At 44.4% G+C, this 11,911-nt stretch overlaps 1 protein-coding gene and 1 long non-coding RNA gene across 4 annotated transcripts in view; one reads left to right on the forward strand and one right to left on the reverse strand.

Annotated features, from left to right (window-relative positions):
- Nucleotides 1-5,733, reverse strand: part of GALNT7 (polypeptide N-acetylgalactosaminyltransferase 7) — a 140,584-nt gene extending 134,851 nt beyond the window's left edge. For 2 of the 3 annotated variants that reach the window (XM_066279143.1, XM_066279133.1), the window contains exon 1: nt 4,881-5,733. In XM_066279143.1, the coding sequence (XP_066135240.1) occupies nt 4,881-5,006 (126 nt within the window). In that variant the 5' untranslated portion in view covers nt 5,007-5,733. The remainder of the gene's footprint in view (nt 1-4,880) is intronic. The other variant, XM_066279122.1, reaches the window with a different exon arrangement.
- Nucleotides 4,845-9,180, forward strand: LOC136337634 (uncharacterized). Its single transcript, XR_010731861.1, has 5 exons — nt 4,845-4,978; nt 5,777-5,932; nt 6,633-6,793; nt 7,925-8,079; nt 8,757-9,180. It is a non-coding gene; the product is annotated as an uncharacterized lncRNA (long non-coding RNA).
- Nucleotides 9,181-11,911: the final 2,731 nt, after the last annotated feature.

Consider the following 11,911-nt stretch of genomic DNA (forward strand, 5'->3'; position numbering starts at 1 on the left):
TATTCCTTTCAACTAGTCTTAGCTTGCCTATCACATAAAACTCCACTGCCCAGGAATGGTTCTTGAATCAGTCCTACTCTGTATACTCTGAACCTAAGTGGCAGATATAGTTGGATCAAAGGAGCAACTGCACAAAGAATCATCAGCTTATACACAACTTCCGCCAGAACAGAACTGGCTTTAGGCGACCCCTGTGTTTTGGTCGTTCGACCCCCCCCCCCCCCCGCCGGGGTCGCGACCTACAGGTTGAGAACCGCTGCACTAGAAGATCTTTCAGCATTTCTATTACAAACCTTTATTTGCAGAGGCTTATGATTCAACTTTAAATACTCAGGGATAAATCTGGGATACATGGTCTGGGAGATACCATAATGTATTTCATGAAAGAAACTTTTTGTACCTTCTAAGTGCTAAATAGATGGTCTAAATAAATGCTGACTTGGGCCTGACCTGTGGTGGCGCAGTGGATAAAGTGTCGACCTGGAAATGCTGAGGTTGCCGGTTCAAAACCCTGGGCTTGCCTGGCCGAGGCACATATGGGAGTTGATGCTTCCAGCTCCTCCCCCCTTCTCTCTCTCTGTCTCTCCTCTCTAAAATGAATAAATAAAATAAAAAATTTAAAATGAATAAATAAATAAATAAATGCTGACTTTACAATATCCAAGGACAAGGCCGAAAAAAAAAGTCTTCCCATAACCATAAAGTATGACTTAAGAATGTATGAAATTTGTCTTCAGAACTTTCAGTAGTGTAACAAACAATCCATCATCCTAAACCTCCTGATGCCTTCTCCTTCGCTCCCATCTCCAATCACCTAGTTCTGAGACCTTTGCATCTTTAATAGCTTTTGAATCAATCTACCTTTTTCCATTTCCACTGTCACCCTGCCAATCCAAGCAACATCATGTCCCCCCTGAACTAGTACAACCTCCAACAGGACTTCCTACTATCTGCTCCTACACCAAACCAATCCATATTTTCTGCAGGAAGCCAGAGTGATCTTTTCAAAACACAAAGCTGACTGCATCTCTTGGCTACTTAAAAATCCTTTAATGGCTTCCCCACTGCTCTAAAGACCTAATCCTTAGCATGGCGTACAAAAACCACTTACCTTTGCATCCTCCCTCGACCTCCTCTCGCTCTTCACATTCTACCTACACTGATCTTCTTCCAGTGCGTCCATTCGCCAAGCTGCCTTCTACCGCAAGACTTTCTCCAGCTCAGGAGTGACCCCCCCCACTCCAAAAACTACTTTTTCAAATCTTTAGATTCCAACTCAAAACTGGTATCTTCAGATAAGCCTTTTATGACCAAGCGCCTCTACTTTTTTACCCCTCTCCATCCCCCACCATGGTTTTTCCTCATAGAATGTAGCACAATTTTTATTGATTGCCTTGACTAATGCCTTTTTTTTTTCTTTTTCCATTAAGATCTTTAAGGTTAGGGGCAAGGAATGTTTCCTCAACAACCAGCACTGATACACAGGTGCTCAAAAATGTTTGCTGACTATATAAGATCGTACACAACACAGACAATTGGAACAGTAAAATCATTTTTCACACCATACACCTCAGAGAAATGGCAAGAGGCCCAGAGATAGATACAAAGGAAGGTAAGAAACGGGTTTTTGTTGTCTTGACCATGGATAATGGGTTTTACAATAGTGCCTGGGCCCATCTAGAGCAAAGAAGTAGTCCAGGTTAAAAAAAAAAAAAAAAAGGATCACATTGCAACAGATGTTCGTGCCTGCAATACTGAAAGTACAAAAAAAGTGGCCCAAGGCGGCACCATGATCACAAGTTTGATGGAACAGAGGCAGAATCTACATTTGAAAAACTAGATTTTTGTAACCTATTATCTCAGGCCATTTATAGTAATAATAAAAAAAAAGTCCATCTATGGATCTGCATTAAAGGGAAATCTCGGCAGGCATCTCACAGTGGATGGAGGAGTCTGCAATCATCATCTAAGTAAAAGACCCAGACGGGTAAGGGACACTGGGAAGTCAATCTGAGTACTGGTCACAATCTTCCACGAAGGAAATATTTGTTGGTTTTTTATATCGGAAACTCTTAGTTTAGTTTTCATTAAGGGGAGACAACAGTCCTTCCACATATGCTCTTAGGAGTTATAATCTCTATTCTATACCTTAGTTAGTGTTTGCCTGCAAAGTTAATAAGAGTTTAGCTCTTCTGATCCATAACACCCTTTTCAATGTTAATTGTGTTTCACTGTCTGAAAGCAACCTTCATCTTTGGCAAATGATACTCCATTAGATCTACTGACAAACTTTATCAAATACAGCCATGTGTAGCTTAATGATGAATGAGGACACCTTCTGAGAAATGCATCATTAACGCAATTTGATCATTGTGCAAACATCAAGTGCACTCATACAAACCTACATAGTATAGCCCACTACACACCTAGGCTATATGGTGTCTGTTGCTCCTAGGCTACAGGCCTGTACAGTATGTTACTGTACAAAAAACAAGATTAAATCAAGCCCAAGAGAAAATGATGCGATCAAGAGACACAGTAAACAGAAGATACCGGTATATGAGGCTGCTGCCAGCATAACACTGCAGACTATTTACAGAAGGCTTTTTTTAATAAGTAGAAAGAATACACTATAAAATAATGACAAAAATAACACATAAACCAGTAGTACAGTTGTTTATTATCAAATATTATGTGCTGTACATAATTGTATATGCTATACATTTATGACTGGCAGTGCAGATTTGTTTCTGTCATCATCACAAACACAGGAGTACTGGGACATTACCATGGCTACCAGGTCACTAGGTGATACGAATTTTCAGCTCCATTAGAAGTTTATGAAACCACTGTAATATATGCAGCCCCTAGTTGACTCAAATGTCACACAGCACATGACTGTAATTTAGACCAATAAACAAGATATCACTAACTCCTATAGCTATTAAATGGGCACAGTGGCTCAGTACTTATATATCAGCACAAATAAAAAGTGATAAAAGAGTCGGAGATAGGTGCTGCTGGCCACCACCACTTTTGAAGGCTTGCCACCTGACCTGCAAGGCATTCTGAATGGGACGAGTTTGATTAGTTCTCATCAATTTCTCTCCCAGAAAATGGGGTTTTAACATTTCTAGCTCTTTGTAAAAAGCCATTTGACTAAAAAAAACAAACTCTCAAACAACTATAATATTCAATTAATTTTTTGTCATGATTTTGAAGGAAAATCATAAAAAGGTCACCACAAACTCCATGAGAGCTTCGATACTTAAAACCACAAACACACTGAGAAGCAAAATTTGGTACTTTTTAAAATTAACTTAGATGGGAATCCACCCCAGATATTATAGATTCCACGGCAATAAAGGTTTCAGATACTAAAAACCTTAAAGAGTAAATCCAATTATCACATAGGCAGAAACTGACAAGGAAATCTCTTCCTACGGATTCTTATTCAAGGAAGGAAGCCTTCTCACTCAACTCCCCGATGCTAACTTTCCAGAAGGAAAGTTAATAAAGGAGATTACACAGATGCAATGCAGAAAATAGTTGCAAAAGGCACTTTACAACAGAGCACAACTCTTCCAATGGCCCCTGGCCACTTGGTGGTCCTGAACTTCTCACGCCCTTCCTTTACCCACAAGAGCACCTCGCCCAGGGGACTACCCCAGGGTCCGGGATTAGAAAGGAGGAGACTGCAGCGGTTCTTTTGAGAAAGTGGGTCAGGATGGAGGGCGAGACCGGTACACCGCCAACCTGCTGTGACCCAGACCCAGTCCCCGCGAAGCCGCAGTAACCGCGGCCCCTTCCCGGTAACCAATGTTCCCAGGCACCTTTAAAGCAGGGGAGTGTCGAGGCTGACAAAGGCTGACACTCGCTCCTCGGGCGGCAAACAAATGCGTCCCAGCGGAGCCCGGGGAGCTCAGGGAGCTCAGCGCCCCTCGGTGTCGGGCTGAGAGGGCAGGCGGCCGGCACCGAGCGGCGGTGCGCCGGCACAAGTTAGTTTTCCGGTCGAACAGCCCTGCCGCAGCCGGGGAAGAGGAACTGGCTCCCTGTCCCCCAGACAGCGACGTCGCTCGGGCGAAGGGGCTTCCCCAGGAGTGGTGGGGACCCGGCCCGAGAGAGGGACGGGGACGCACCTCTACCCGCCCCCCTCCAGCGGGCCAACCGCCCCTCCCGCCGCCAGGGAACTGAAGAGGAAGGGCCGGTCCAGGGCGAGGCCTCGGCCGCGCATCGCACCCCGGCTCCCGGCCACCGGGGTGAAGGGGGGGCGGCGCTGTCCCTAAGAGCCGGAGGCGGGGCGCCATCTCCCTCCCGCTCCCCGGCTGGCGGGCAGGCAGGGGGAGCCCGGGGCTGCGGGAGGGAACGCTGGACCGAGGGGCCTGGCCCCGACCGATGGCGATGGCAGCGGCAGCATCTTGCCTCCTTCAGGCCTGCCCGCGCCACAGGCCGCAGCCTGGACCAACCCCGCGTCCCCCGGCCGCGACCGCAGCGTTCCCACCCCGGAGAAGTCGGGGGCTGGGCGGCCGCGCCCCCCCCCCCGCCGGCAGGGACCCGGCTCTCCTCCCGCTCCGCCCAGCAGTCCCGGCGTGGAGCGCGGCCGCCGGAGCCGCAGTCGCAGCGCGGGTAGCGGCGGCGGAGCCCGGGGCGGGGGAGCGCGGGAGGAAGGGGCGGCGAGGGGGGCGGGCCGGCGGCGGGCAGCGAGGACAGAGTGCGTGGGGCTCGGTGCCACCGACCCGCCCGCGCCGCGCCGCGCCAGCACCACCTGCGGAGCTGCGGCGTTGAAGCCCGACCCGCCGCTCCCGGCTCCCGCCACTCGCGCGCGCAAACAAAACAAGTTGCAGGTCGCTGCCGCCGGAGGGGACGGGCGGGTCACTCACCCTCATCCTGTTCAGCGGGCTCGGGTCGTCCAGCCGCGGGGACAGGGAAGACCAGAGGACCACTAGTCCCAGGAAGCTTCCCACCACCAGCAAACTGCGTAAGATGAACCCAATCTTCAGCCTCATCTTCCTCCGGCGGCTCGAGACACACAGCCGGGCGCAGCCGCCGCCACTGCTCTCCCCTCCCTCCTTCCTCCTCCTCCGGCTCTCCTCCTCCCTCCCCCACCCCTGCCTCTTCGGCTGCCGCCCTCTCCGCTGCCTGCCCTTTCCAGCTCCAGATCCGGAACTCCCCTCGGCTCTACCTTCCCCCGGGCCCTTCCCTCCGCCCCCTCCCCGTGGCCCCGCGGCTCGGACCGCGCTCCGCGGCCGCGGTACTCGCCCTCCTCCGGCGGCTTCCGCAGAGCTCCAACTGACCGGAGCGCCTCGCTCTTCTGAGCTTCCTTTCTGTCTACCTGCCCCCTTCCAGATCCGCAGTCCCCTCTTCCTTCTCCCACTGTCCACACGAATCGCCTTTGCAATTCCCCGTTACCTTGTAACTAACTTATACTTTCTCCATATCTGGTCCTTAGCTTTTAGCCTTTGCCCCACAGCTCAGCTCTTAAAGCTTCCCGATTCCCAAACTTTTATTGTAATTATGGACTATAACTCTGCCCTTAACGTCGGTGCCTGCAGGATCACGCGCCTGCCGCCCCCTCCCGCGGTCCTGGAGCAGCTCTGGCCTCCCTCCCTCCCTCCCTTACACCCACTGCCTGAGCCCCCAGCCTTTGGGTTTGCAGGAAGCAAACCAGGAAGTCGGGGCCACGGCTGCTGCCGCAGCAGCTCCACGTGGCTGATTTATAGCTGGGAGGATTTTTTTTCTTATTGATTGTTCTTGCTTTTTCACACGGCTCCTTAAGGAGGTGGATTTGTAACCAAAAGGCCCAGGTGGGATGTACAAATATCACTGGACTGCAGGAGCTCACTTGGAAAGCCAGTATTTCATTGTCTCTTGAGCTAATTACAAGAAAGCCAATCTTATGGCAATAAGCAATATCAAAGTTGTTCATGGGCTGGTAAGTTTCAGTTCTGAGGACCTGATTTTTGCCACTTGATGGAGGTTCCTTGATTTCTGCGTTTCAAATACCTTTTCTGTCTGAAGACGTCAATTATACAGGAAAGGATATTGACAAATGTTTAGCCAAATGTGCACTTTGAAGAAATTTTTGTGCCCATATCTCCCAGAGTAATTTAAGATGTTAATTACTTTACTGTATCACCAAGTGTATGTAATTATATTATGATAACATACCCTAAATATGTTAATATCCTAAGTTTTAGGATGATGAACATTGATCCTTTTTCCTAATATCTCACATTTGCAAGTATTTTAAAACAAAACAAGTAAACCCTGGTTAACTTTTTTGTATGAAATAGAAGATTCGACTGATCAAGATAAATAAAGAATAGTACCAAACTAATTTCACCTGTTTCATTGTTTGGCTTACACTATCTTGCATATTGGAGAAGTCAGTAGATGTCATAGTTTAAGAATTTCCACAAAATACTTGAGGTGATATCCTAGTGAACAATACGGGAAAATGTAGGATAACGGTTTAATTAGATATAATCTCAGTTGGGTGAATAACTATACATAGTATTTCATAAAAGCCCAACATACTGGAAAAGGAAGTATCAGGTGTCTTAACACAAATCATTGTCTGACTCAGCATTTTTATCAACCACTTGTTAAAACCAATTTCTTTTCATTTTTAGTATAAGATAAGGGAGACTTTAATGAAGATCTTTTTGTGGTGGAGAACAAAATATCCGGAGTGTCTGACAAAGTGTTGAACTGGGTAAATTAAAAAGCTAATACTCCACTCCTGGGTGACAACTCTGGTCAATGTTGAGTGGAAAGCAGGAATCACCTGTTAGTAAGTACCCTTGTGATTCTGATCCAGGTATTCTGGACACCACCTTTGGAGAAACACTGACAGGAAGGGGCATTTGGGGAAAGATCATTTAGATAATGTTAGGAAGATAGGAACGAGGAGGACTCTTTTGCAAAATAGTTCCTTAAACAGAGACTGGGCTTGAAACGGGTAATCTTATTCTGATCATTTGAGGGAATAATTACATTTGAAATCTGTACCCTAAGCCCACTGGAAGTAATGAAACCATTCATTTGTGCTCTCATTTTCACAGTCAGAGGAGACAGGTTTTTACTACTAGAAAATAGGAAACTTTAGTTTTATTATGACCATGATTGGGCAGGTATAAAAAGTGAAAGTGGTCCTTATCACTAAAGTGATTGGAATGGTTCTTGGGCAGAAAAGAAAAGTATTTGGGGAAGATTCTGCCACCCTCTAGTTTTACATGGAGAGAACTAGTATGTGTGATATGACACAAAATTAGACATTGAGGAATGGGTATATAGTTGTAAAAGCCATGTTTCTCTGAGTCCTAACAATAATTAAAAGAAACTAAAAGTATTTAAAAAATAAGCCCATTGCAACAGTTGCTGGGAGGCAGCCTCTGTAGAGTTCATAGGACTTTGTTCAGAAAATGAGCTACATTTAAAACTTAAGTCAGGGTCAAAACCACTTAACCTCTCTGAACCTAGGACTCTTCCCTGCCAAATAGTGAATACAATATTCACCTCACAATATTGTCTAAAGGAATAATGGAAGTCAAGTACATATGCAAATATGAAGTACAGATAATGCGATGAGCAAGTCTCAGTTATATTTGGTATAATTTTTTTTTCTCATTCACAAATGCTATAGTTATCCTATGACAGGGATTATTCTACTGGAATACTTCTGGTTCTCTAGCCCAGGGTTCACAGAAGAAGAGGGTAGACTAAAACTGAATTGGACAGACAGGTGATGGCCAAGAAAGCATTGTCTTCTGCCAGGTTGTGGGGTCTCATGTAGTGGATGGTGACATGGTACCTTGATCTATGAGGCCAGCTGTGGGCTCAGAAGCAAATGAATGGGAGAGAAAAGACTTTTGAGTGCCTAGTGTGCAAGATGCTTTACATTTATTTCATTTAATCTTTACAGGACCTGAATGATGTTGGTATTACTGTTTTCAAGCTGGGATTTAAACCATGCATTTCTAACCTCAGAATTCTTGCCATTACGTACATACTCCTCGCCAAACTCTCCTAGCTTTCTGGGCCTGGAATATAGATGTGTTCTCAGAGAGAATGCAAAAGGTCAGGGTTTTTAAGTTTTTAATTTTTAAGGTTTTAATTCCCTGAACCTGCTCTGTTAAAGGGAACTCCACCAAAGGGAACTGTGCCCATTTGGGGGATGTACCTTGAAGTTGTGGTGCATTCCCTGGGGCTGTCACTGTTCCTTCTTTACTATGCAGCCAAGCTGGACTTCTGAGTTTCTAAATGTATCTTGAACTCCCTTGCCTTCAGGCCTTTGTACAGGGAATTCTTTCTTGCCTGAAATGACACCGTAACAAAAAATTCTTCCCACACTCCCTACCATGTCCCCAAGCCCCGTGTCCCTCCCCACCAATATACTGGGATAGGTACCCTGCTAGGTGCTTCCTTCTCTGTCCCTAATAATGACCTCAACATTATAACTACTTAATTTCTTTTTTTCACTCCCTGGTGAAAGTACTTGAGGGTAGAGCCTTGTCCATCTAGTTGTCATTGTAACCCTATGTCTAGTGTGTACAAAGGATTCAGTAAATATTTTTTATAAAATGCTGACTGAGTAATTGGATTGAAAATATAAAGGGACGATGACACTTCAAAGAGGGGTCTGGCCTATTTCAACTACTGTTTCTCCTTACATGGAGGTTTTATTTAATTAGAAAAGTAATTATTATATATGTCTTCATCATCATTAGACTGACTGTTGTTTTCTTCTTACTTAGCATCTCACTATGGCTACTCAAGACTAAGAAGAAAATGTTTAATTTAAATTCAGGTTTTTGTATCTACTGAAATTTCAAACCAAAGAAAGAAATTAAGTTGTATTGAAATGGGAACATGTTGGCATGGGCAATTACTATCTGCAACCAAATTTCAATTTCAACTATGTCTGGTTGCCAAGAACTCTGGTTAAATTAGAATCGGTGACTTATAAATTAACAGTTAAATATCCTATTACCTATTCTGTAAACAATATAATCACCTCTTTCCAAGAATGTCAGTGGTAGTTAAAGATGTATTTTGTATTTTGGAAAAGACTTACTATTTAGATTTTGTAAAGGGTTTGTAGTTTAAGTTTGTTAAAATATTGATTTGGGGGTAATCACTTCATAATTTACACAAATGTCTAATCACTATGTTGTATACCTGAAACTAATATAATATTGTATGTCAACTGTAATTGAATTAAAAAAATTTTTAAACATATACTGATTTTGTTTACTGTTTGTTAGTTATCTCTTACTGCAAAACAAATTAGCACAAAACTGAGCATTTTTAAGAAACTAACTTTTGCCCTGACTTGATGGCTTGGTTAGAGCATCGACCGGAAGCACAGAGGTTGCCAGTTTGATCCGTAGTCAGTGCACATACAGGAACAGATCGATGTTCCTGTCTCTCTCTCTCTCTCTTCCAAATCAATAAAATATTTTTAAAAAATAACTTATTATTTCACACAGTTTCTGAAGGTCAGGAATCCAAGACTGGGTTAGCTGGGTGGTCTGGCTGAGGGTCTCATGAGACCCTGTCACCCAGGTATCAGCTGAGCTACAATCATCTCATGGCTCAAAAGCCTGGAGAATCTAATTCCAAGTTCATTCACAAGACCAACAGGCAAGCCTCAGTTCTTTACTGGCTATTGGTGGGAAACTTCCTTGTCACATGAGCCTCTCCCTAGGGCTGCTCATGACATGGCTACTAGCTTCCACCATAGTGACAAATCTGAGATGTAGGGCAGGAGGGACACAGGATAATTCAAGCCAGAAGCCTGTTACAATATGGAAGGGAACTACACACAAGGGTATGAATACTAAGAGATGGAAGTCATTAAGAGGCCATCATGGAGGCTTGAGAACAGTATTGGGAATCAAATACCTGTTTCTGGGCCAGAAAACTCGCTTTTTCAATTATTTGTAGTAATTCAGTTACCATGATAATATGCTGAAGTCTTTCAGTAAGCATCCAAATCTTAAATAATTGCTTATTTTCGATTATCATGCAAATATATATACCATATTTCCCCATATATAAGATGCACATTTTTTCCAAAAATTTGGGGTCTAAAAATTGGGTGCATCTTATACAGTGGTTGTAGTATTTTACTTGCATTTCCCACTTTGTCATACAGATGAGGAGTTGTATGAATTTTATGATGAATAAAACTTTATATAACACTGTTTTCAAATTTGGGACCCCAAAATTAGGGTGTGTCTTATACATGAGAGTGTGTTATACATGGGGAAATATGGTATATACTCTGTATACTGTCTTTATGTGTAAAATAAAGGAGTTGGACCAAATGATCGTTAACATCCATTCTTTTTTTTTTTTTTTTTTTGTATTTTTCTGAAGCTGGAAACGGGGAGAGACAGTCAGACAGACTCCCGCATGCGCCCGACCGGGATCCACCCGGCACACCCACCAGGGGCGGCGCTCTGTCCACCAGGCGGTGATGCTCTGCCCCTCAGGGGCTTTGCTCTGCCGTGACCAGAGCCACTCTAGAGCCTGGGGCAGAGGCCAAGGAGCCATCCCCAGCGCCCCGGCCATCTTTGCTCCAGTGGAGCCTTGGCTGCGGGAGGGGAAGAGAGAGACAGAGAGGAAGGGGGGGGGGGTGGAGAAGCAAACTGGCGCTTCTCCTATGTGCCCTGGCCGGGAATCAAACCCGGGTCCCCCGCACGCCAGGCCAACGCTCTACCGCTGAGCCAACAGGCCAGGGCCAACATCCATTCTTATAGTGAAATTGTGAGATGGTCCTGTGATGTTAATATATTGTTGGGACTTTTAAATTTGTACTTGTGTGGAGTACAACAAAGTCAAGTTCTGCCTTTGTAGTTTTTTGTTTGTTGTTTTGTTTTTTTCCTGACATGGATGACTATTTCTATCACAAGCTTAAGAAGACAGATTATTCCTGAATTGTACTCGTCTGAAATAAAAGACTGTTGTTACTAGGGCTTCCATGGAATGAGGTAAATGGTCTCCTACAGTGTTTAGAAGGCAAAAATGGTTATTTAAAAGCCCTCATCGATGTAACACTGTAGAACACTACCTCTTCATAAGTTGGTACTGTTTTCAGGCTCCCACAATTCAGAAGTGCTTTTATGATTTAATCATTTATTTAAGAGGTGATTGAAACAAATTTTATCTCTTACCACTCTTGTTTGCAACCTCTTCAGCAGCTTCCCATTGCTCTTAAAATTAAACTCAAACTCCTCAATTCATTACAAAGACCTTTGTGAGCTTGCCTCTGCTTTTCTCCACAGCCTCATGGCTGGTCAGTTACCTCCTCTTTTCCAACTTAAACTACAGCTATGTTGACTTTCTCTCCATTTCCGGAACAGGTCAAGCTCTCTTGCATTTCCAGAACTTCATGCACGTTATAGTCATGCACGGTATAATGACATTTTGGTCAACAACAGACGTCATACTGTATACAAAGGTGGTATACCATTTAGTCTAGGTGTGTAGTGGGCTATATCATCTAGGTTTGTGTGAGTAGACTCCATGATGCTCCCACAATGACAAAATCACCTAACGATGCATTTCTCAGAATGTATCCCCATCATTAAGTGGGACATGATTATTTCCTTACCTGAAACTTTCTCTTAGTTTCAGCACCAACTCTCTCCTACTAAACTCCTGAAAGTGCTTCAGATTTCAATTATGCATTAATTCTTTCAGAAACCTCTGATTCTTTTCAGATCCCCACCCTTAGCTTTTTAGGAGCCCCTGCTTCTCACTCTCAAAGCACCCTGTCTATTCTCTCTCCTGACCCACAGGGATCTACTTTATAATTGCTTATTCAATGTCCTGTCACCCTCATTAGACCAAGTTTCTTAAAAGCAAGGACCATGTTCTTCTTATTTGACATTGTATTTCTAGA

Source organism: Saccopteryx bilineata, chromosome 1 (assembly GCF_036850765.1).
Source record: "Saccopteryx bilineata isolate mSacBil1 chromosome 1, mSacBil1_pri_phased_curated, whole genome shotgun sequence".
In the NCBI taxonomy this organism is placed as follows: Eukaryota; Metazoa; Chordata; class Mammalia; order Chiroptera; family Emballonuridae; genus Saccopteryx; species Saccopteryx bilineata.